The following is a 25,666-nucleotide window of genomic DNA, read 5'->3' on the forward strand; positions in this document are numbered from 1 at the left end:
TTCTGCTTAAGAACCTGGTCACGGAATCAATTAAATTCATCAGTAGAGGTACCACTGTACTTTGAAGTTGACAATAAGTAGTTACTATGGAAGGGGATGAGATAATGAAGTGCTTTTACTCAGGAAACCATTGAAGAAAAAGAATGAATAGCATAAGCTCTTTAAAAGAGCCAAGAAACCAACTTGAGGATTAAGTGATATTCTCAAAACAATTCTCGGATGAAAGATACAAAAAATAATAATAATAATAATAATCTCACGAATATTTGGATCACAATACATTTCGATCGTGATGTGACATTTAAATTCTGCTGCAAAGTGCAAATATTCCAAGAACAAAGCTGTACTTTTTCAGCCAGGCAACCCAATAAATTAGCTTTTAAGACCTCCGCTATCCTACACGTATAAGAACATCCCCGACACTAATTGGTTCGTAGTGCTTTGTATCTGCTTATCAGATGTTTTGAGGAAAGTTGGCGAGATAGCTTGCTTAGAGTTTGTTAAGGTTTCTTTTCCCCCTCTCTTGTGAAAATAATTTCCTGTCCTGGTCTGTGTAGCAGAGCTGACACGAGTCTTGCGAGCCTCATTGTGTTGCACTTCGTCCTGCAATTTTTTAAGTTTGGCGAATTAAGGAGATGTCTGTCTGAGTCACTTCTGAATATTATTTACCTGTTGCCGACCTTAAGTATGTTTCATATCCCGCCCCCTCCATCATCCTGGCAAAGGAACTTGCAAACCAGAGGCAGGTTCCTACTGGTGCAGTTTGGTGCAGGCACCTGTTGATGATGCAATTTAGGCGTGACGGCTCTGGTGCCGTCTTTCCTTGTCCACAAGGGTCGCCATCTTTTTTTGGTAATTTTCGGCTCGAAATATCCTTCTGCGCACGCACGAAAGTAGAATTAGTGCTTTTTCGTGGTTTGGATGGCTGTGTTTCAGCTTGAAATTTCCTTCTGCTCATGTGCAGAAGTAGAATCACGCAGTGGGATATGCGTACACAAGCATAGCAAGAGCATGCACGCAAAACATCGCAATGCGCACCGGTAGTGAAAGGTAAGTGGAAAACCACCACCCCCTGCTGCAAACCTCCATCAAAGTTCATCTTCTATATTTCCCAACTTATTACCCGCCTGCTCTGATGGGCCCAGAGCAGTGTTTCCCAACCTTGGCAACTTGAAGACATTTGGACTTCCAGAATTCCCCAGCCAGCAAATGCTGGCTGGGGAATTCTGGGAGTTGAAGTCCAGATATCTTCAAGTTGCCAAGGTTGGGGAACACTGGCCCAGAGTTTTCCCTGTCTATGAACAGAAATAACATTCCAGGAAGCCCTTTGGTCCATCTCCTTGTGTTTTTTTTTGCAACATTCCAGACATCGCAGTCCGTTAGTGTTTGGTGAAGGATGTGGTCCAGATATGGTTGGTGGCCTGACGTTCGAGAGGCTAAAAGTCTTTTTTGTTTAGAGGCAGTGGTTCACTGTGGATATCCAGGGGGAATGATTACACCTGCTGTCCTGGAGCAGAGATGGCATGCTGTCACTCACTTTGAAGTGGCTCAGTGAATTCATTAGCCTAGAAGGCACTGAGAAGTTATAGCCGTAGAACCCATAAGGAGGGTGCAAGGCACAGTTTAATGTTTCTCGGGCAACGGGCGCTGACGGGAAAATGTTTCCAGATGCATGCAAGCCATACAACATCTGGGCTGCAGAACTGGGCCCTTGGGACACTGCTCCATCTAGGTCTTCTGCTTTGCCGCTCCTGACGTTGCCAAGGCTCAGAGAAGACAAAGTGGGTACCTCCACCATGAAGTGGGGGAAAAAATGAGGACTGGCGGCACTTCCCAACTTATGGTGGCTTGGGAACATTAGGGACGGCTGTCTTAACAGATTGCTCGGGCAAATCTTGTAGCAGATGGGTAGACCAAGATGGTGCAGGTAGGAATCCGGGCAGGGCACGCCAAGGTTGGTTGCAGAAAGGTGAAAAGTAGAAGGAGACCCCGCAGGAGGAAAGAGAGAGCCGAGCGGTGATGGGATTCCCCCAGAAGGTGTCGCGGGAGATGAACCAGAACTTTCACCTAGGATAAAAAGAGTTAAAATGACAATATGAAATGATGGCAAACCCAACAGGATTTTTTTCTCCACTTATAACTTTATAATACTCAAGTTGGAAACATTTACGGGAGAGAACTTGAGATGCCGCTTGGCCACAACTTTAGATGCCGCATGAGTCCGAGGACCGGTTAGGTCTCACAGAGTTGGTCTTCTCCAGGTCCCGTAAACAAGACAATGTCGCTTGGCAGGACCTAGGGGAAGAGCCTTCTCTCTGGGGGCCTCGGCCTTCTGGAATCAGCTCCCCCAAGAGATTCGTACTACCCCCCATCCTCCTCACCTTCCATAAGAGACTAAAGACTCATTGGTGTTGCCATGCTTGGGGCCATTAGACTCTAGCTCCCTAGACGCCGAGTGTAGGTAGGTCTGCTGCTGAATGGGAATGTGATTTCTAAATACACTGCTCAAAAAAAATAAAGGGAACACTTAAAAAACAGAATCTAACTCTGATATCAAACTATCCACGTAGGAAGCAACGCGGATTGACAGTCAATTTCACCTGCTGTTGTGCAAATGGAATAGTTGTGCAAATGAAATATTCAATGAGAATATTTCATTCACTCAGATCTAGGATGTGTTATTTGAGTGTTCCCTTTATTTTTTTGGACAGTATACTATTAGGGTTTTTTAATTTAGTTAGATAAATTGATTGGATGTTAGATATTTGTACTCAGGAACACTAAATTGGGCTTGCGGGAACAGCTAATGAGCGTTTGCGGGCCAGTGCAATTTTGCTTCTGCACCTGTGGAGATAGAAAAATCGGGTATGGAGCTGCAGGAGCGCCCGTGTTTCAGTGAGGGTTTTTTTTGCTTCTGCACATGCCGAAACACGGGCGTACCTGCAGCTCTGTGCTCGATTTTTCTATCTCCACAGGTGCAGTAGCAAAATTGCACTGGCCCCGCAAACACTCACGAACTGCAGCAGCGAGCCCAATTTAGCATTCCGGCTAGAGCCCACCCCTGTTTGTACTGTACATTGTATTTCTTGATATGTTGTAAGCCGCCCAGAATCCTTGGAGAGCAGCGGCATATAAATCCAATTAATAAATAATAAATAATACATACATTTCTTCAATCATAGATAGATAGATAGATAGATAGATAGATAGATAGATAGATAGATAGATAGAGAGAGAGAGAGAGAGAGAGAGAGAGAGAGATGATAGATAGATCGATAGATAGATCGATAGATAGATAGATAGATAGATAGATAGATAGATAGATAGATAGATAGATCATAGACAAATAGACAGACAGACAGACAGATAGATAGATGATGGGTAGATAAATAAATGATAGGTAGAATATGAGATACCATATTTTGAATATAGCTTTTTTTTTGGGGGGGGGGTTTCATGATCATGTTGGTTGGATTAAAACAACCTGATAACAATTTTAAGTAAGATGTTTTCCCTGTGCTTTTCCACTGCCAAAAATAATAATATACAGTGGTACATCTACTTACGAACTTAATTCGTTCCGTGACAAGATAGAAAAGTTTGGAAGAAGAAGCAATTTTTCCCGTAGAAATCAATGTAAAAGCAAATAAGGCATGCGATTGGGGAAACCACAGGGAGGGTAGAGGTTTCCTCCCAGGAGATTCCCAGAGAGGCCCCATGGAGGCGTCTCCCCGCCTATTCCGGCCCTGTTTCCTTCCAGGAGATTCCTAGAGAGGCCCCACGGTGGCTTCTCCCTGCCTTTTCTGGTTACAGTTTCGGAGTCTTGGGTTTGTAAGTGGAAAATGGTTCTTGAGAAGAGGCAAAAAAATCTCGAACACCCGGTTCTTATCTAGAAAAGTTCGTAAGTAGAGGCGTTCTTAGGTAGAGGTACCACTGTATTTTTTAAAAAAATAAGTAAATATTACAGACACTGAATAGATTTACACTGATTTCCAATTTTTCCTTTGCTTAGAGTTTGTTAAATTGTTTGCTGGCAACGTTCAATTATATTTTTCTATTACTGTGTGAAACAGCAAACTCAAATCCTACCTATGTATTATTTTTGAGGGTGGTTGTTTAAACAGGCTGCTCGGTTGTGGATTGTCCTAAAACAAACAGAGGCTTGTAGTACCTTTTGTGTCACATATGTTTTGGGGTTTCTCAATTGACCAGATGTGTGGGATAACAACTTCAGAGAGAGCTTTGGCTGGACCCACAATATTGTTGTGGAAATAAGAAGGAAGTAGGAGGGAGAAACGGAAAAGGAAAGAGAGCTGTGTTGAGGCTTAAGTGCCAAAATAAAACTGGCTTATTTTCAAGATTTTACAGGTCTTTGTGGACCTTTCCTTTTCCTTTTCTTTTCCTCTTTCCCTTCCCTTCTTTCTTTCCCTTCCTCGTCACTCATCTTCCTTTCTTTTCTTCGCTTTCTCTTTCTTTTCCTTTCCTCTTTCCTTTCTTTTCCTTTCCTCTTTCCTTTCTTTTCTTTTCCTCTTTTCTTTCCCTTCCCTTCCTACTTTCATTTCCTCTTTCCTTTCTTTCCTTTCCTTCTTTTCCTTCCCTTCCCTTCCTACATTTTCTTTTCTTTTCTTTTCTTTCCCTTTCCTTTCCTACATATTCCTTTCCTTTCTTTCCCTTCCCTTCCTACATTTTCTTTTCTTTTCCTTCCCTTTCCTACATATTCCTTTCCTTTCTTTCCCTTCCCTTCCTACATTTTCTTTTCTCTTTCCTTACTTTTCTTTCCTTTCCTTTCCTTTTTTTCCTCTTTCCCCTCCCTTCCTTCTTTCCCTTCCCCCTCACTCATCTTCCTTTCTTTTCTTCACTTTCTCTTTCTTTTCCTTTCCTCTTTCCTTTCTTTTATTTTATTTTCTTTCCCTTCCTACTTTCCTTTCCTTTCCATTCCTTTCTTTCCTTTCCTTCCCTTCCTACATTTTCTTTTCTTTTCCTTTCCCTTCCTTCTTTCCCTTCCCCCTCACTCATCTTCCTTTTCTTTTCTTTTTCCCTTTCTTTTACTTTCCTTTCCTTCCTTCCTTTCTCTCCCCCCTCCCTTCATTATAAAAGTCTAACTCTGCTTCCTTTGTAGAAAGATACAGGCATTATTAATCTGCAAACGAATCTGGACCGCGTCTTCTTGTGTCTGAATTTGTCCCATAGAGAATATAGTTCTTGAAAGCAAATGAAGTTGTACACATCTGGTCTCAACAGCCCAAGCGCATTTGGAAGAAACACCATGCTTGACTCACAATGTTGGCATCAGCAGTGCCACACATACAAATCTTTGCCTACTTCTGGCAGAAGAGGACATCTGCTGAACATCTGGTCCATCAATATAGAACCCAGCTACGTAGTAGAAGAAACACTTGTCCATTCAGATGCATTATTCCAAAAACCATCCAGGGTCTGTGGTCCAAATGGAAATCATTCTTCATCTAGATGGGAATGGGGAGCCAGATTGACCCAAGGGCTGGTCTTCTGGCAAATTTGGAACCATATGGCTGCTCTTTCTTGCCTTGTTTCCTGGCTGAAGCTCATGCCATCTACTCTTTGACAGGCATCCTTCACCCCACGTCCATATAGTGTTTTTACTCTTGTTTATACTGTAGCTGTGTTTTATATTACAGCGATCCCTCGAGTTTTGCGGTCTCGATCTTCGCGAAATGCTATATCGCGATTTTTCAGAAAATATTAATTAAAAAATACTCCACTCTTCTCTCTCTCTCTTTCTTCCCCTCTCTCACTCTCTTCCTTCCTTTCTCATCTCTTTCTTTCTTTCCTTCTCTCTCTTTCTCTATCTCTCCCCCTCTTGCTCTCCCTCTTTTTCTCACTTTCCCTCTCTCGTGCACCGAGCGGCGGGGCGGGCGGGCAGGCAGGCGGTGGACAAGCGGCGGGCGGACAAGCGGCGGGCGGACAAGCGGCGGGCGGGACAAGCGGCGGGCGGACAAGCGGCGGGCGCGGCAGCAGCGAGGAGCCGAAGATCGGGGTTTCCCCTTTGCGTGGGCGGCGGGGAAACCCCAATCTTCGGCTCCTCGCTGCTGCGGCGCTGCCGAGCAGATCAGCTGCTGGGCGGCGGAAGGAACCTTCCCTGGGTCTTCCCAGGTGCGGAAGTAAAAACACCATCTGCGCATGTGCGGCCATGGAAAAAAGGGCGCGCATGCGCAGATGGTGTTTTTACTTCCGCACCACTATATTGCGAAAAATCGAGTATCGCGAGGGGTCTTGGAACGTAACCCTCGCGATACTCGAGGGATCACTGTATTCTATTATTGTTAGCCACCCAGAGTCCATTTGGAATTGGGCAGCATATAAATTTATTATTTATTATTTATTTATTAGATTAGTATGCCGCCCTTCTCCGAGGACTCAGGGTGGCTCACCGCATATAATATAACAATACATTACAACGGCAAATCTAATTACATTTTAAATTACAATCTAAAAATCCAATGTTTAAAAAAACAATCATACCTGTTCAATCATACAACACATACAGTAGTCCCTCACTTATCGCTGGTGTTACGTTCCAGACCTGGCCGCGATAGGTGAAATCCGCGATGGGGAATTTATCGACTGATAGTACAGTACTGTACTTATTTAAGTATTTATATTGTAATTGTTTGGTAAGTTTTCATTGTTTTAAGTGTTTATAAACCCTTCCCACACAGTATTTATTTTAGATACAGTATTTAAATACAGTATTTACAATTTTAGATATTATTTTTCTTTTGAAAAACCTGCCGATCGAGTTCTGCGGGCTGTTTAAATCTGCTGATCGGCTTCCTCAGAAACCCGCGATGAAGTGAAGCCGCAGTAGGTGAAGCGCGGTATAGCGAGGGACTACTGTATCTCATTTTGTTGGCCAGGGGGCTGAGATCTAATTGCCCCAAGCCTGGTGATATAGGTGAGTCTTAAGACTCTTACGGAAGGCGAGGAGGGTGGGGGCAGTGCGAATCTCCAGGGGGGGGGGAGCTGATTCCAGAGGGTTGGGGCCCCCACAGAGAAGGCTCTTCCCCTAGGCCCCGCTGAGTGACCTTGTCTGGCTGACAGGACCTGGAGAAGGCCGACTCTGTGGTACTTAATCGGTTGCTGGGACTCATACGGCAGAAGGCGGTCCCGCAAGTAATCTGGCCCGAAGTACAAACTGTTACAAACAAACGTTACAAACAAATGTTACAAACAAACAAATAAATAAATAAGAGGTTAGGGGAGGGGAAGAGAGGGGAGGGGAGGGAAGTCAAAGGAAGTGAAGAGAGAGTTGAGGGAAAGGAGGGGAGAAACATGTGAAATGAATGGGTTAGGGTTAGGGTTAGGCTGAGGAAAGGGAAGGGGAAGGGAAGTGGGCGGAAACAGGGGAGGAAAAGGGAGGGAAGTCCAGTGAAGTGAAGTAGGAGTGGATTGGATAGAAGGGAAGGGGTTAGGGGTAGGGAAGGGGTGGGAGGAAGGGAGGAGAGGGAAGTCACATGAAATGAAGGGGAGGGAGGGGAGTCAAGTCATGTGAAGGAGGGAGGGGAGGGAAGGGAGGGCAAGGAAGGGAAGGGAGAGAAGTTGTGATGTGAAAGGTTTACGGGTAGGGAAGGGGAGGGAGGGAGGGGAGAGAAGTCAAGTCAAGTGAAAGAGGGAGGGAGGGGAGGGAAGGGAGGGAAGGGAAGAGAGAAAAGAGAAGTTGTGACGTGGAAGGGTTAGGGGTAGGGAAGAGGTGGGAGGGAGGAGAGGGAAGTCACATGAAATAAAGGGGAGGGAGGGGAGGGGAGGGGAGGGAAGTCAAGTCAAGGAGGGAGGGGAGGGGAGGGGAGGGAGAGAAGTTGTGACATGAAAGGGTTAGGGGTAGGGAAGAGGAGGGAGGGAGGAGAGGGAAGTCAAGTCAAGCGAAGGAGGGAAGGGAGGGAAGGGAAGAGAGAAAAGGGAAGTTGTGAAGTGACGGGAGTAGAGTTTATTTATTTATTGGATTTATATGCCGCCCCTCTCCGAAGAGTTAGGGAAGGGGAAGGAGGGAGGAAAGGGAAGAGAAGGGAAGGGAGGAGAGAGAAATTGTGAATTGAAGGGGTTAGGGGTGGGCTGAGGAAAAGGAAGTGAAGGGAAAAGGGAGCGGATGGAAGCGGGAGGAAGAGGGAGGGAAGTCAAGTGAAGTGAAGGGTAGGGGGAGGAGAGGGGAGGGGAATCAAGTCAAGTGAAGGAGGGAGGGGAGGGGAGGGGAGGGAGGGGAGAAGAGAGAAGTTGTGACGTGAAATGGTTAGAGTTAGGAGAGAGGAGGGAAGGGAGGGGAGGGAGAGGAGAAGAGAGAAGTTGTGACATGAAGGGGAGGGGAGGGAAGGAGAAGGGGGAGAGGGAGAGAAGTCAAGTGAAGTGAAGATGGTAGGGGAGGGAAGGGAGGGGAAGAGAAGAGAAGAGGAGCGAGCGGGGATGGTGTTGGAGATAGTTTAAAGTAAAATTAACATTCTACACACAATTGCCTCGCTCAGAATAGAAGCCTTGATATTTATCCAGACTGCTCGCTTTCAGCAATTACATTCATCAATTAAAAAGCACAAGCCTTAAACGGGGAACAAATATCCCCCTTTGATTAATCAGTTCAGCTCAGAATAAAGCCAAGATGAATGATCCACAAAGGAGGAAACTGCTTCAGGGTCCCAGAGTTTTTACTTGCTCCCTTCGTGCCCCGATGATGAAAAAGAAACTAATTTTCACTACCGACTTTGCAGCCAAACTCCCCACACGTTTTAAAAAAGAAGTTCTTTAAACTAAAATAGTTTTGGTTTAACGTTTTAAAGATGCATGTAGAAATGTAGGAGAAAAAGAAAGAAAAAATCACCGAACTTTCAATACTCACTTTGACGTTCTGGCCCAAAATGCTTAAAATCTAAGGTTAGAGAAGGTCTCCATGGATAGGATTCCAGAAGTCCATCCAAAACTCCTCTGCAACATGATAGAATTAAAATTAGATATAAAGATAGGAATATTTATTAATATATACTGCTCAAAAAAAAATAAAGAGAACACTTAAACAACACAATATAACTCCAAGTAAATCAAACTTCTGTGAAACACACCTACGCAGCTTCTGCTCCAGCAATCTCACACTACTCACCAGCGCCTACAAAACTTTTGCCAGACCCATCCTTGAATACAGTTCATCTGTCTGGAACCCATCCCACATCTCGGACATCAACACCCTAGAAAATGTCCAAAGATACTTCACCAGAAGAGCCCTTCACTCCTCCACTCGAAACAGAATACCCTACGAAAGCAGGGCAATCCTAGGTCTAGAAAGCTTAGAACTACGACACCTAAAATACGATCTACGTATTGCCCACAAAATCATATGCTGCAACGTCCTGCCTGTCAATGACTACTTCAGCTTCAACCGCAACAACACAAGAGCATGCAACAAATTCAAACTTAATATTAATCGCTCCAAGCTTGACTGTAAAAAAATATGACTTTAGCAATCGAGTTGTCGAAGCGTGGAACTCATTACCGGACTCAGTAGTGTCAACCCCTAAACCCCAACATTTCTCCCTTAGACTATCCACGATTGACCTCTCCAGATTCCTAAAAGGTCAGTAAGGGGCATACATAACTGCACTAGTGTGCCTTTCGTCCCCTGTCCAATTGTCTCTCCTTATCTCATATATCATATATCTTTTCTTCCTTCATATATCTTCTCCTCTATTTTTATATCTTCTCTTTATATATAATACTTCATGTCTATTCTCTTCAATATGTATTGTGTATTGGACTAAATTAAATCAATCAATCAAACTGCCCACTTAGGAAGCAACACTGATGGACAATCAATTTCATTTTGTTGTCAGCACATTCAACTTTGTACAGAACAAAGCATTCAATGAGAATATTTCATTCATTCAGATCTGTTACGTGTTCTTTGCGTGTTCCCTTAATTTTTTTGAGCAGTGTATAAATGAAAACTTAACATCATGACTATTTACTGTATAAATGTTATAAAGGTTGTGGCGTGGTATTTGTAATGTGTTGTTTTGTATTGTCTATAGTATGTTTGCATTTCAATGTTTTTAATGTTTTTTAATATTTATACTTTAAAAAGATAATAAATTTTATTAATTTTTATAATAATGAAAACATGCACACTATATATAATGCAGTACTCAATTATCTGTGCGCCCATCACCAGACAACATTCAAACCCCACCATCAAAATGAGGGTATGCTGTATATATAACATTTTAAATCAAGATTGATCGGTCGATCTCTTTACATATAATAAAGTAATTCCAATTTATTCTTTATAGCTTGGTTTCGAATTCTACTAGCCATGTAACTTCTAGCCCTATCCCATCATCCCATCAGTTCTCGCAATTTATTTTCATTTAATATTTATACTTAATAAAAAATATTTTTTTAAAAATAGATTCATTCATTCATTCATTCATTCATTCATTCATTCATTCATTCATTCATTCATTCATTGTATTTATATTCCACTCACTCCAAACGGACTCTGAGTGGCTAACAATGGGAATAAATACAACAACAATAAAAACAGTTAAAATCTAATGATAAAAGTCAGTAATAACAGTAATAACATAAACAACATACATGCAATCAGCCTAATTCCATGCTTGCCGGAAAAGCCAGGTCTTAAAAGCTTTCCAGAAGACCGGTAGGGTGGAGACAGTACTGATCTTTGGAGGCTGTTGGTTCCAAAGGGTCAGAGCCACACAGAGAAGGCTCTTCCCTGAGGTCCCACCAACTGACATTGTTTGGCGGATGGGACCTGGAGAAGGCCGACTCTGTGGGCCCTTACTGGCTGCAGCGAAATATGAGGATGTGTGACCAATAAGGGACCAATAAGAGCCTACAGGGTTGGCCTTCTGCGGGCCCCGTCGGCTAAGCAATGTCGACTGGTGGAGCTGCCACGGAAGGCCTTCTCTGTGGCGGCACCGGCTCTCTGCATGGAAAGTTCTACCTTCATATAGAAGTTATAATTTACCTATTTCTTCCAGGGTCTCTAAATCCTTTAGCAAAGGGATTCCGGTCAATCTTCAGTTTGGTTATCTAGGGATGTTTTTCAGGCAAAACAACAAAGGAAGAACAGTGAATATCAAACTTCTCACCAATCCTGCTCACAAAAACCTGCTTGTGTCTCTGACAGGTTCATTTACCTGCTGGTTTTGATAGGCAGTGACCGTCGTAAATTCGGTTTCTTTAAAAGAGAAGGTCTGAACACCAGCTGCAGGCAGAGATGGGGTCTGGGAAAGATCAAAGCGGGAATCCTGGATGACAATGTGGACTCTGGGCTTGTATTTGTGCATCGATTGCAAAATTATCTGTCGTCCACAGAAAAAGAGAGAGAAAAGGAGAAACAATCAGAAAAAGTGAACGTTATCATTCTTAAACTTGGAGACTTTTTTTAAAAAAAAGTTCTACCTTGAGCTTGGTCACTTAGGAATAATCCTCATTAGATTTCCCTTAAGAACAACAAATATTATTTGAGGCCTGGAGGCTAAAACATACCAAGAATGGTTGCAGGAATTGGATATGTTTAGTCTAGGGCAGTGATGGCAAACTTTTTTTCCCTTGGGTGCCAAAAGAGGATAGGAGCACGCTATCGCACATGCACGAGTGCCCACACCCATAATTCAATGCCTGGTCAGGGCGAAAACAGCCTTCCCCCACCTTCCGGAGGCCCTTTGGAGGCCGGAAACGTCCTGTTTTCCAACTTCTGGTGGGTTCAGTAGGCTCATGTTTCACCCCCCACAGGCTCCAAAGGCTTCCCTGGAGCCAGGGAGGGTAAAAAAAAACCCCCATCCCTCCAGAGGCTCTCTGGAAGCCAAAAACGCCCTCCCAGAGCCTCTGTGTGAGCCAAAATCAACTGGCTGGCACACACATGCACATTGGAGCTGAGCTACCGCAACGGCTTACGTGCCAGCAGATATGGCTCCGCGTGCCACTTGTGGCACCTGTGCCATAGGTTCATGTTGGTATATCTCGGTATAGCTAGGCTATGATACCTTTGACATACACTGAGCAGAGAATTTTAACAGAATGTAGATGTGTGGTAAAGCCAAAGAAAAAGACACAGACTTAGTTTTGCTTAATAAGTACTATTTACATATGTACAAAATAGAAACAATCCATAACAAGCACTAAGCAAAGACAAGCACTAAGCAAGTACACTCCCCTCTCAAGGCAAAGCAAAAGTGAATGAGCGATAAAGCATCATTGAGGGAAGGAGTACTGGCGCCCTCTTATGGCGAACCAGCCCAAAATATTTAAAGTGATAGTACAAAAGACCAAAATAGGTAGTTTACAATGGCAAACCCTAACAACCATGTACCCTGCACTAAAGTTCATCATCACTGGTCTAGGGAATAAATGGACTAGGGGTGACATGATAGCAGTGTTCCAATATCTCAGGGGTTGCCACAAAGAAGAGGGAGTCAGCCTCAGAAGGCAAGACAAGAGGTAATGGATGGAAACTAATCAAGGAGAGAAGAAATGTAGAACTAACGAGAAACTTCCTGACAGTGAGAACAATTGCCATAACCCAGGGGTTGGCAATGGTGGCTCTTCTATGACTTGTGGACTTCAACTCCCAGAATTCCTGAGCCAATCATGCTAGCTCAGGAATTCTGGGAGTTGAAGTGCACATGTCAGAGAAGAGCCAGCTTTGCCTACCCCTGCCATAACCAGTGGAACAATTTGCCTCCAGACATTTTGGGCGCTCCAGCACTGGAGGTTTTTAAGAAGAGATTAAACAACAGGACCTCCTCAGATCGGAGTTGCTGCTCCTGCTGCTATCGGTACACTGTGAGTGCAGCTTTGGATGATTGGCAGGTGTGCATGTACATTCCCCAGGAAGGAGCTGGGGTGGCGCAACAGGTAGAGTGCTGTACTGCAGGCCACTGAAGCTGACTGTAGATCTGAAGGTCAGCGGTTCAAATCTTACCACCGGCTCAAGGCTGACTCAGCCTTCCATCCTTCCGAGGTGGGTAAAATGAGGACCCAGATTGTGGGGGCAATAGGCTGGCTATGTTAACAAGTGCTATTGCTAACATGTTGTAAGCCACCCTGAGTCTAAGGAGAAGGGCGGCATAAAAATTGAATAAATAAATAAATAAATAAGTAAATAAGTAAATAAATAAATAAATAAGTATGTAAGTAAATAAGTAAGTAAGTAAGTAAGTAAATAAGTAAGTAAGTAAGTAAGTAAGTAAGTAAGTAAGTAAGTAAGTAAGTAAATAAATAAATAAATAAATAAATAAATAAATAAATAAATAAATAAATAAATAAGATCTTGCTTCTGTGCATACACAGGAAGCAAAATCTCCCGAGGGGAAGCACACACACACGTGAGATTTTGGCGATTTCGCTGGCAAATTGGTGAATCGCTGAAATCTTGCAGCACACTTGTCCCCTTGCGAGAATTTGCTTTCTACGCATGCACAGAAGCAAGATCTCACCTGCCACAGCTCAATTTTCACTACCGGTCCAACACCCTTATCTGTACCGCTAGCAGCCCGCTACTGGATCTCCTGCTTGAACAGAGGGCTGGGCTAGAAGATCTCCAAGGTCCCTTCCAACTCTGTTATTCTGTAATTTAATATGAGTCCAATCCAGGGGTGAAACCCAGCAGGTTCTGGACAACCGTTGCAGAAATTTTGAGTAGGTTGGATAACCGGTGGCAGAAAATTTGAATAGTTCAGAAATGCAACAAATATCACCTCTGGCTGGCCCCAGAATTTATTTATTTATTATTTATTTATTAGATTTGTATGCCGCCCCTCTCCGTAGACTTGGGGCAGCTAACAACAGTAATAAACAGCATGTAACAAATCTAATGTTTAAAATAATTTAAAAACCCTTATTAAAACCAAACATACACACAAACATACCATGCATAAATTGTATAGGCCTAGGGGGAAAGTGTATCAGAGGTGGGTTTTGAGGAGCTTACGAAAGGCAAGGAGGGTGGGGGCAATTCTGATCTCCGGGGAGAGCTGGTTCCAGAGGGTCGGGGCCACCACAGAGAAGGCTTTTCTCCTGGGTCCTGTCAGACGACATTGATTAGTCGATGGGACCCGAAGAAGACCGACTCTATGGGACCTAACTGGTCGCTGGGATCCGTGCGGCAGAAGGCGGACCCAGAGATATTCTGGTCCAGTGCCATGAAGGGCTTTATAAGTCATAACCAACACTTTGAATTGTGACCGGAAACTGATCGGCAACCAATGCAGACTGTGGAGTGTTGGTGTAACATGGGCATATTTGGGAAAGCCCATGATTGCTCTCGCAGCCGCATTCTGCACGATCTGAAGTTTCCGAACACTTTTCAAAGGTAGCCCCATGTAGAGAGCGTTACAGTAGTCGAGCCTTGAGGTGATGAGGGCATGAGTGACTGTGAGCAGTGAGTCCCGGTCCAGATAGGGCCGCAACTGGTGCACCAGGCGAACCTGAGCAAACGCCCCCCTCGCCACAGCTGAAAGATGTTTCTCCAATGTGAGCTGTGGATCGAGGAGGACGCCCAAGATGCGGACCCTCTCTGAGGGGGTCAATAATTCCCCCCTCCCCCAGGGTTATGGATGGACAGATGGAATTGTCCTTGGGAGGCAAAACCCACAGCCACTGGTGAAATCACTTGAATAATGTGAAATTTGTATGATGAATAAGCCATTTCTCCTTGTGTTTGGCACTAATGAGATCTAGTCTAGGATTAAAACCAGAGATTGTGGCTCAAATTTTCATGCACTATTTTCATTTCCTTTCCTATATTTTCCTTTCCTTCCTTTCCCTTCATTTCTTTTTACTTCCCTTCCCTACCCTTTTCTTTTCCCTTGCTTCCTTTTCCTTTCATCCTTTCCTTTCCTTTCCTACCCACCCTCCCTCCTTTCTTTCTCCTTTCATTCATTCCTTCCTTCCTCCAACCCTCCCTCTCTCTCTCTCTCCCTCCCTCTTTTCTTTTCCGTTCTTATCCTTTCCTTTCTTCTCACCCACCCACCCATCTTCCTTCCTTCTTTCATTCCTTCCTTCCTTCCTCCAATCCTCCCTCTCTCCCTCCCTCTTTTTGTTTCCATTCTTATCCTTTCCTTTCTTCTCACCCACCCACCCTCCTTTCTTTTTCCTTTCATTCCTTCCCTCCTTCCTTCCTCCAATCCTCCCTCTCTCCCTCCCTCTTTTCTATTCCTTTCTTTTCCTTTCCTTTCTTCTCACCCACCCACCCATCTTCCTTCCTCCCTTCTTTCATTCCTTCCTTCCTTCCTCCAATCCTCCCTCCCCCTTCCTTTTTTTCTCTTCTTTTCCTCCCCTCCCCTCTTCCCTTCCTCTCCTCCCCTCCCCTTCCTTTCTTCCTCCCTCGCTTCCCTTCCCTCTTCTCCTAAGTCTCTCAAGGCAGCCCTCTTGCTGTGGCCAACGCTAGAGCCAGCCCTACTTTCTTCCCTCGTCCTCCCTTCCTGTAAAGCAGCAACCTCCAATCCACACCTACATGCCCTTTGTCGTCCATCTCATTGTTGGTGAGCTTCACCCGATCGAAGCTGATGATCTGCCTCATCCACGTCTCTCCCGAGCAGGGGGAATCCGGGTGGATGTAAAGCCGAGGTGTGATGCACGAATGGTCTGTGTTTCCCGCCACCATCCACTGTGAGCTGTGATAGACGTATCTGCCAAACGGAATAAGACTTTTACGACAAACCCAACCAGTTGGCACTGCCGTTTTTGTTGAGTAAGACACAAATGGCTGATTTTACCCAATCGGTATTAAGCCATGAATTACAGCTTAAAAGCCACAAACAAAGGGATTCGTGGGATAGACTAAGCCAAAAATGACATCAGTTACGTTACAGTTTCACATATGGGAAATTAAAATATTAGATCTTGAGCCAAGGATCGCCAATTAGCTTGGGAAATGAATTCACCAGAGTCTACTCTCCACTGTGTAACAGCAATCAGTATCATTTACACCTTTGAAGTCAGGCTAATCATTGGCAGTCCACTTAATCAACAGATCTTTCATTCCTGCTTTCTGTGTTCCTTATTAGTCTCAGTATTGGAATGATCCAAGCATAGTTCCCTCTAAGCTGAGCAGTGAGCAATCGCTCACTTAAAAATCATCATCAACTCAGAGTTTTCCAAACCTGCCCAGAAGCCGAGAGGGAAGGAGAGAGAGAGGAAGAGAGGAAGAGAGAGAAACAGATAGAAAAAAGAGAGGAAAGAAAAGAGAAAGAAAAAGAATGGGAGTAAGGAAGAGAGAAAGAAAATCAAAATCTAGTTTGAAACTAGCTCAACTATTTAAGTAGCATTTTGATATTGATAGAGTTGCCCTATTATGAGCTCACTGTTATAGACACACAGTACAGTATTTTATTTTGAAATTCTCTGAGGCAAAACAGGGTGCGTTTTTTATTTGTTTATTTATTTATTATTTCTGTGCCGCCCAGTCCCGAAGGGACTGCCGCTCAGACACTATACTTTTCCGCCCACCCACCCCCAAAAATTAGAGGGCACACTGGATCCAAGCGTTGCTTGCAAAAACTCTGCTGCGTGCTGCGTGTTTTGCAGGTTTATTGCCATTTCTCTTCTTTTCACTCTTAGCTCGGTTAAGTTCATGGCTCTATCTCAGTGGTTCTCAACTTGGGGGTCAGGACCCCTTTGAGTCATCGAATGACCATTTCACAGGGGTCACCTAAGACAAAATTTCCCTGGTGTTAAGAACTAAAGCTTCTATTCTGGCGCATATTTTTAAGAACTTTTTAGAAGTTTTAAGAACTAAAGCTTCTATTCTGGGACATATTTTTACAGTGTTTTTAATAGGAAAGTGAACAAGGGGACACAATCTGAAGTTAGTTGGGGGAAAGATCAAAAGCAACATGAGAAAATATTATTTGACTGAAAGAGTAGTAGATCCTTGGAACAAACTTCCAGCAGACGTGGTAGATAAATCCACAGTAACTGAATTTAAACATGCCTGGGATAAACATATATCCATCCTAAGATAAAATACAGAAAATAGTATAAGGGCAGACTAGATGGACCATGAGGTTTTTTCCTGCCATCCGACTTCTATGTTTCTATCTGACCAATTGGGCATTTACAGTGGGGGTGTCCCTCTGACCTTCCTGCCAATCAGCTTAAAGCTCCGTTGGCAGAATTGGCAGTAGACTTATGGTTGGAGGTCAGCACAACACGAGCAACTGTATTAAGGGGTCACAGCATTAGGAAGGTTGAGAACCACTGGTGTATCTCAATCTCAAATTCAGGGAGAAGACAGAAGTCTCAGTGTTGGGTGGACATCTACAGTAGACTGAGGCCTTTCCCTCTCTTCCCTCCCTTGTTCCTTTGGGCATGTGGACATAGGGAAGGGGCCAGGCTAGAGGAAGACGAAGATGAAGATGAAGACGAAGAAGAAGAAGAACAAGAACAAGAACAAGAACAAGAAGAACAAGAAGAACAAGAAGAAGAGGAAGAGGAAGAAGCAGAAGCAGCAGAAGAAGAACAAGAAGAAGAACAAGAAGAAGAGGAAGAGGAAGAAGCAGAAGCAGAAGAACAAGAACAAGAAGAAGAACAACAAGAAGAACAAGAAGAACAAGAAGAACAAGAACAAGGAGAACAAGGAGAACAAGAAGAAGAAGAAGAAGAAGAAGAACAAGAACAAGGAGAACAAGGAGAACAAGGAGAACAAGGAGAAGAAGAAGAAGAAGAAGAAGAACAAGAACAAGAACAAGAAGTACAAGAAGAACAAGAACAAGAAGAACAAGAAGAACAAGAACATGAACAAGAAGCAATGATGTAACAATGCAGAATCACTTATTGTATTTATTGTATTACTGTTTTTGCAAAGGAGACTGAAAATTAATCATCTCTATTAATTTTTTTTGAAACCACCTTTGAGCTTAGAATCTAAGTTTCAAAAAATCCACAGGTTTATGTGCTTTGGGGTGGGTGGGGAATAAAATCAAAACTTTTTTTACCTGTATCTTTTTGAGTCCACTGGGACCACGTCTATAGCAATGTAATACTGTTTCACTGGATCCAAACCTTTGACTTTAATTCTGACCGAAGGAAACATTCTCCTGCACGAAAAAAAAAAATTCTGTCACCTTGCTGTAACTTTTCACTTGGATGCCTCCTGGCTCTTTCCACATTCAGACATTTTAGCCACATGAGCTGGACCCTCACCCCCCTGCCAACCCCAAAGCATTTATAGCACACCTAGAATATTAATCAGAACTACCCATTCATAGGGAAAAATACAAAGAAAAAGGGAAAAAAACAGTAAATTGCTTAGTTATAGAAGAAGGCATTTTTGTTAGTGGCAAAGTACAAAATATTGATAGAGGAGAATATTTGCAGACTATCGTTGATTTGTAGGGTTTGTGGTGGTCTCTTTTCTTGGTTGTTTTCTTGCATGTGTTTCATTACCCAACAACAGGATAATATCGGAGGAAGAGGAGGGGAAGGTGAAGGAGATGTTGTATATGTTTCATTACACAACAAGCATGTAACATCAAAGGAGGAGGAGGAGGAGGAAGAGAGGAAGAGGAGGAAGGAGAAGAAGGAGAAAAGGAAAAAGGAAAAGAACTACTACTACTACCGCAAGGTTCTTGCTGTTGTCTGAGCTTGGTTGTTTTATCGTATATGTTTCATTACACACCAACTAGGTAACGTTAGAGGAGGAGGGGGGAAGAGGAAGAGGAAGGAGAAGGAGAAGAGGAGGAAGGGGAAGAGAAAGAAGAAGAAGAGGAGGAGGAGGAGATGTTGATATGATGATGAGGATGATGATGAGAAGGAGGAAGAGGGAATGAGGATGAGAGGAGGAGGAGGAGAAGCAGAAGGAGAAGAGGAAGAAGAAGAAGAAGAAAAGGAAGAAGAAGAAGAAGATGAAGAAGAAGAAGAAGAAGAAGAAGAAGAAGAAGAAGAAGAAAAGGAAGAAAGGGAAGAAGAAGAAAAGGAGGAAGAAGAAGAAGAACAACAACAACAGCAACAGCAACAACAAGATTCTTGGTGTTGTCTGAGCTTGGTTGTTTTATCATATATGTTTCATTACACAACAACCAGGTAACATCAGAGGAGGAGGAGGAGGAGGAGGAAAGAAGAGAAGGATTGAGTCATTTTTGCTGTTCTCTGAGCTTGCTTGTTTTCTTGCATATTTTTCATTATGCAACCACCAGGTTACTTAGGAGGAGGAGGGAACCATTCTTGGTGCTGTCTGAGCTTGGTTCTTTGCTTGCAAACAATTTATTACCCAGCTAAGTAACATCACCAGTGCTTGGGTAATGAAATGCCTTCAAGCAAACAATCAAGCTCAGAGAACATTAAGGACCTTACAGTACAGAAGACCTTTAGAATAAGACTTGCAGATAAACAGCAGAGGAAAAGCAAACTAGAGATAAAAGTCAGCTCCTTCAGAATGTTTCACAGAACTGTAATAACATTTAATTTTGTTTTCCATAAGAGAACATAGCCCATATTCAAGAATGCCATTTTGGTCTCTAGGTTTGTTTTCTTTCATTAACAACAAGGATTGTTCTAGGTTCAGCCTTGCTAATATTTTTGTTTTTCTGGGCATTTAAAATGAGAGTTAGCTGTTGCTTTGTTGTGTTAACCAGGATGCCTTTTTAACTCACTTTAGGAAAAGGGCAGATGAATCCTAGAAGTAGCAAGATGTGCAACTCTTTTCTGAATTTTAATGCTGAAATGACTACATCTGACATATCAAGATCATTACCATTACTGTCTTAAGTAGTTTGCTTAAGCCAGCAAAGAACATTTGCCTGTCGAAAAGAGAAATCATGGAGCCAAGAAAGCGAAACAAGGCATTGTGATATGATTCTAGCAAACTTTAAAATGCTTAATCCCAATTTCAGAGTGACACCGAATTCATGGCACTTTACTGAAGAGACATTGCTTTAAAATGATATCATATCAGAGGACATGGTTTAGTTCCGTTTCTATACAAGCGATTTATAGCACCTTCTCATCATTACTATGGTAACATACTTCTAATGATGGCAAACTTCACATCTCCCAAAGGAAAAACAATTTGGGAAGAGCTATCCCAAATTTCCCAAACTCAGTCCAAACGTCTCATGAAACCATGAGTGAAGTGACCATGGTTTACTGAGTAAAACACTATTTTATGTATTGACTTCCGTGTTATTCCTTGTCTTCATTCACGTTGAACTATTTGTACATTAAAGTATGTTTTTTGTGTTTTGGACTCCTAAAAGGTCTATTCGGAGGCTCTGCATTGAATTTCTAAAAACAAACCATGATTGTAAGTTTGTGTGTGTAATGTAATTATTTGGGGCTTCAACACTGGGCCAGAACAGGAAGGAAGGAAGGAAGGAAGGAGGGGAGGGAAGGAAGGAAGGAAGGAGGGGAGGGAGGGAAGGAGGGGAGGGAGGGGAGGAAGGAAGGAAGGAGGGGAGAGAGGGGAGGAAGGAGGGGAGGGAGGGAAGGAAGGAAGGAGGGGAGGGAAGGAAGGAAGGAAGGAGGGGAGGAAAGGAAGGAAGGAAGGAAGGAAGGAAGGAAGGAAGGAAGGAAGGAAATAACAGAATTGGAAAGACCCTGGAGATCTTCTGGTCCAACCCTCTGCTCAAGCAGGAGATCTTATACCATTTCAGACAAATCATTGTTCAACCTCTTCTTAAAAATCTCCAGACGTGGTGAACTTCTGGAAGCAAGTCCTTCCACTTACTAATTGTTTACTTCTTGTTCTGCTCTCAGGTGCTTTGGAGAATATGTTGAGGCCCTTTTCTAAGGACTAGTTCAAAGACGTACAGTGTGCGTATACAGAATAAAATCATATTCTCATCCTCAACCACAAACATTTCGTAATTTAGCAGAAATAAATATCTTCCTAGGAACGGGACAACTGTTTAAAGTCATGATGTGCACAACAGAGGAGGGAAGATAAAATAGGTGTACAAACCTGACTATCTAAAACACTCGATCAGCGGTTCCCAACCTTAAACACTCAAAGAGCCATTTGGTCCCATTTCCCACATAAAAGAAAACACCAGGAGCCACAAAATTCTTCCCGTGCCTGACTATTTCCTGAGCTAGCATATATTAAACGTTCTGTTTTCTCCTGAAACTTCTTTTGTTGGATTTATCCATGGTTGACCTATTGGGGGTTGAAAAACTCAATCAATCGCATAACGGCGGGTATCATACATTGGCAGTTGTGATGCACATTTTGAGTGACAGGGAGCCGCAGCAGAGGGAGGAAAGAGCCACATGCGGCTCCAGAGCCGAGGGTTGCTGACCCTTGCCCTAGATCTTACCTGCCAGCTTTGGTGATGATCATTTCGGTGCCAATTTCATGAAATCTCTTCCACAGCTCTGAGCCTTGTAAGTCCACTTGAATCTCCCCGGTTTCTTCACGGGCTTCCTCACAAAGAGATAAGGTGATTTCTCCTTTGGTTTTCTTTTCTGGAAAAGGGGAGTGCCGAGATGAAATAAAAGACAAGAAGCAAGGGGAAATGTTCTTCTTTTTTTAAAAAAAGAAAAGAAAATATCTTTATTTAAATATATACACACAAGCAAACATAAAAAGTTTAAAAACATTGGACAGCATGTGATATGCCTGTTTTACAATTCTTTGTGCTCAATCCCTAGTTCTACAACTATCATTACACATAATATGTATGTATGTATGTATGTATGTATGTATGTATGTATAACATATCTTGCTGATAATGAAAAGGAAGGGAGACTATCAGCAAAATGGGTTACACTTATAGATTATAGTTGTCAGCTATAAAAAGCTTATCTGCCTTGGGGCCAAGAGGCAAAAAGGAAGCTGTGATGCTCCTTCAATATACCAGGGTGACTTGACAAGGAAAAAAAACCTACAAAAAAGCCACCAAAAAAATCACATGCACACACACACACATACAAATTGAAATTTAACCCTTCTAACCAATCCTTTTTTTATTGAATCACATTTCTATTATTATTATTATTATTATTATTATTATTATTATTATTATTATTATTATTATTATTATTTTGTTATTATTTATTGTTGCTTTGTTGTTGTTGTTGTTGTTTATTTTTGTTGTTTTGTTGTTGCTGTTGTTGTTATTATTTTGACTATATCTCTTGATACCTTCCTTTTCTTCACCCAACAATAAAAACCATTCCAACTTTTGTAATACTCTGATTCCTCTTTATTTCTTATTTCCACACTTAGTCTATCCATTTCTGCACATCTTGTTATTTTTTTCTATTAGATCTTCTTCCCTGGGTATATTTTTGCTTTTCAACTGTTGGGCATAAACAATCCAGCTGCTATAATTATGTGTTAAATGTTCTTCGATGTCCCCGGTTAGTGGCTGTCTTTACAGGACCTGCTGCTGAGCGAGAGCTTCCTTGAATGACAAATTATCCAGTCCTACAGAAAGCTAACCAAGGGGAATTATGAAGTCCAACTATTTTGGACTATATTGGATTTGTATGCCGCCCCGAGTCTGCGGAGAGGGGCAGCATACTAATCCAATAAATAATAATAATAATAATAATAATAATAATAATAATAATAATAATAATAATAATTTTGGTTGAGCCAATGCAGCCATTATTTCTTTAAGTGGGTCGAGAAGGTTATGTGAACCCAGCTTAGGAGTTCAGGGTAACTTTCATCCGGGCAGGGAAAGATGGTAATGTCAGTCTTTCTTGAGTTACTCTAGGGCAGAGGTCTTCAAACTTGGCAACTTTAAGACTTGTGGACTTCAACTTCCAGCTATGCTGGCTGGAGAATTCTGGGAGTTAAAGTCCACAAGTCTTAAAATTGCCAAGTTTGGGGACCCCTGCTCTAGGGCCTAGCAAGAAAGCTCTTTCAAAGATAGTCTTCTGCTCATTTTAGGTTGTCCCCATGGAACCCATATTAGAAGTATAGACGGGAATGTCAATAATTCTCCTATGGCACCTGAAGGAAATAGTTTCCTTACATATTATATTTTCAGCTTCCCTATTCTGTCCCAAATGAAAAGTAATATAGAATAACTGAAATTGCAGAATTGTTCAGCAATTGACTCGCTTTTTGAAATCTGAAATTGACATTTGTTATTGAAAACTAAAGGCCCCCTACATCAGCTAGTGGCCATATTACTAAACCTGAAATTGACATTTGTTATTGAAAACTAAAGGTCCCCTAGATCAGCTAGTGACCATATTACTAAATCAATAAATTTTGTAAGTATTGCTATTTTCTGTTCCACAGAAGAGGTGATTCTCCTATAGCCTTTGGACTCCTCAATCTCATAGTTGAAGCTTATCTCAATCCATATTCTTCTCTCACACACACCAGTATCTCTTCTTTAATGGATCAAACAAACATGCTTTATTTTGTTTCTTTTAATTCTGAGAAATTAGCATTAATTTCCAATCAATAAAGGGGGTCACACAGAATCTGTTAATCTCCCCTCTCTTTCTTGAGAAAAGATTGGCTGTGTTCAACAAGCCAGGACTTGCTTAACCAGAGTTTAATAAATAAGCCACAATTTCTGCCTTTTTCCAAAGTCAGGAATCTCACATTCTGGCTTAGTGCAAATATTTTTAGGTTGCCCAACAAATTTCCCCCCCTGATGTAATGCTTTGCCTTTCTTATTTGCAAGCCACTTGGAGTCAGGAAGGAATCGAAATCAAATTAAATTCATAAATAAAGTTGGCCTTGTGTTTGGGGAGAGGAAATCACCATGTCCAAAGGATGGATTCGTGTGACTTTAACCTCTTCAGCCTTCTAAGCAGCCCCACTGCCAATCTCAGTTAGCGTATTTTGGGAACTGCACTCTGATGGGCCAATCCCTGATCCTATGTTATTGCCCAGGGATAGTTCAGCTGAGCTGGGAAAACCCAATCCTATAACTTTGCTTTTGCAAACTCTGGGAAACAAATGAGAGATCTCAGGGAGGGAGGGGAGAGCTGAAGCTTGTGCCCTCTCTAGGTGGGGGGAGGCTCCTGTGGATTTAAGGATCCCGATCCTTCATTGCTGCTGATCCCTCTAAGTCAGGGGTCTCCAACCTTGGCAACTTTAAGATTTGTGGACTTCAACTCTTTCTTTCTTTCTTTCCTTCCTTCCTTCCTTCCTTCCTTCCACCCTCCTTCCCTTCCCTCCCCTTCCCTCCCATTCCTTTCAATTTTTCCTTCCTTCCTTCTTCCCTCCCTCCTTTCCCTTCTCTTCTTCTCTCTCTCCCTCCTTTCAATTTTTCTTTCCTTCTTTCCTTCCTTTCCCTTCTGTCCTCTCCCCCTTTCAATTTTTCCTTCCTTCCTTCCTTACTCCCTCCCTCTCTCCCTTCCTTCCTTAGTTCCTTTCTTCTTCCTCCTTCCCTCCCTCCCTCCCTCCCTTCCTCTTTTGAAAAGACAATGGTTCCTGCAGGGATAACTAAACCCTTTAAAACAGGGGCTAGCCAATTTGAGGGCCCATAAAAGCAACCAGTGCTCAGTGCATCCTTGTCACATCTATAAAAAGGGACCACTTTAGCTTCCCCCCTCCCCCCTGCAGTTCTCTCCATTTCATGTTTTGCTGTCTGAGGGATTCTGGGAATTGAAGTCCACAAATCTTAAAGTTGCCCAAAGTTGGATACCCCAATTCTAGACAAATGCTTCACTTCCTCTCCTGGTGGCCTTGTTCCATGGGATTAAAAATCTATTTTTTTAAAATAACTTTTATTAATTATAAATATTAAATACATTGAAATAATACTGCTCAAAAAAATGGAACACTCAATGAACACATCCTAGACCTGAATGAATGAAATATTCTCATTGAATACTTAGTTCTGTAAAAAGTTGAATGTGCACAACAACAGCAGGTGAAATTGAGTGTCAATCAGTGTTGCTTCCTAAGTGGACTGTTTGATTTCACAGATGTTTGATTTACTTGGAGTTATGTTGTGTTGTTTAAGTGTTCCCTTTATTTTTTTTTTTGAGCAGTGTACAAACCTATAATCCACAAGTCTTAAAGTTGCCAAGGTTGGAGACCCCCTGCTCAAAAGTGGATTCAAAAGTGGGAAAAGAGCCGGGGGGGGGCGGGGGGAGAGAAAACGGGCTTACCGGGCGCTTGGCTTCTCCTGAAAGCCGCCTTTTCCGTCCTGGTCTCGGAGGAGACCTCTTCGTCCAGTTCTTTCACTTTGCGCTTGGTAGAGTTGGCACTGCCCATCAAAACCTCCACGGAAAAGGCGTGCGCCCGGGAACTCAAAGCCATGTTCTCCTTGCGCCAACCGCCCAAAGAAAGGCGCGCGCAGAGGAAGGACGTGTCAATCAAAGGGGAAATCCCAGTTCTCCGACCCACCCTTCGGCTACGGTTCCTCTTCGAACCCGGACGGCGTTGGACAGCTCAGCGCAGAAATTCAACCTTGGTTTTTGGGGGGCTTTTTTTCTTTCTTTCAGCAGTGGGTCCGCATCGCCGGCAGGATTTTTCTTTCCCAAAGTTTTCTTTCCTCGGTTCCATGCAAACCTCCGAAAAGGAGGAGGGAAAAGTTGCGTTTTGTTTGTCTTCTTCTTTTTCTTCTTCCTCCTCCTCCTCCGGAAAATAAAAATAAAATAAAACAACCCCAAGAGCAGCGCGGAGGGGGGCGAAGAGGACGGGGGGAGAATATATCTGTTCCTCTCTCTTGCCCCCGATGCGTTGGTGGTGGCGGTGGTGGGGAGTCGC

At 42.8% G+C, this 25,666-nt stretch overlaps 1 protein-coding gene across 1 annotated transcript; it reads right to left on the bottom strand.

Annotated features, from left to right (window-relative positions):
* Positions 1-97: 97 nt before the first annotated feature.
* TBX22 (T-box transcription factor 22) lies at positions 98-25,292 on the bottom strand. Its single transcript, XM_070758311.1, has 8 exons — positions 25,066-25,292; positions 21,294-21,441; positions 17,976-18,077; positions 15,494-15,668; positions 11,175-11,339; positions 11,003-11,067; positions 8,861-8,946; positions 98-2,067 (listed from the first exon to the last, which is right to left on the bottom strand). The coding sequence occupies exons 1-8, from the start codon at positions 25,214-25,216 to the stop codon at positions 1,454-1,456; spliced, it is 1,506 nt and encodes a 501-aa protein (XP_070614412.1). The 5' UTR covers positions 25,217-25,292; the 3' UTR covers positions 98-1,453.
* Between the last annotated feature and the right edge of the window lie 374 nt (positions 25,293-25,666).

Source organism: Erythrolamprus reginae, chromosome 8, assembly GCF_031021105.1.
Source record: "Erythrolamprus reginae isolate rEryReg1 chromosome 8, rEryReg1.hap1, whole genome shotgun sequence".
Lineage (NCBI taxonomy): Eukaryota > Metazoa > Chordata > Lepidosauria > Squamata > Dipsadidae > Erythrolamprus > Erythrolamprus reginae.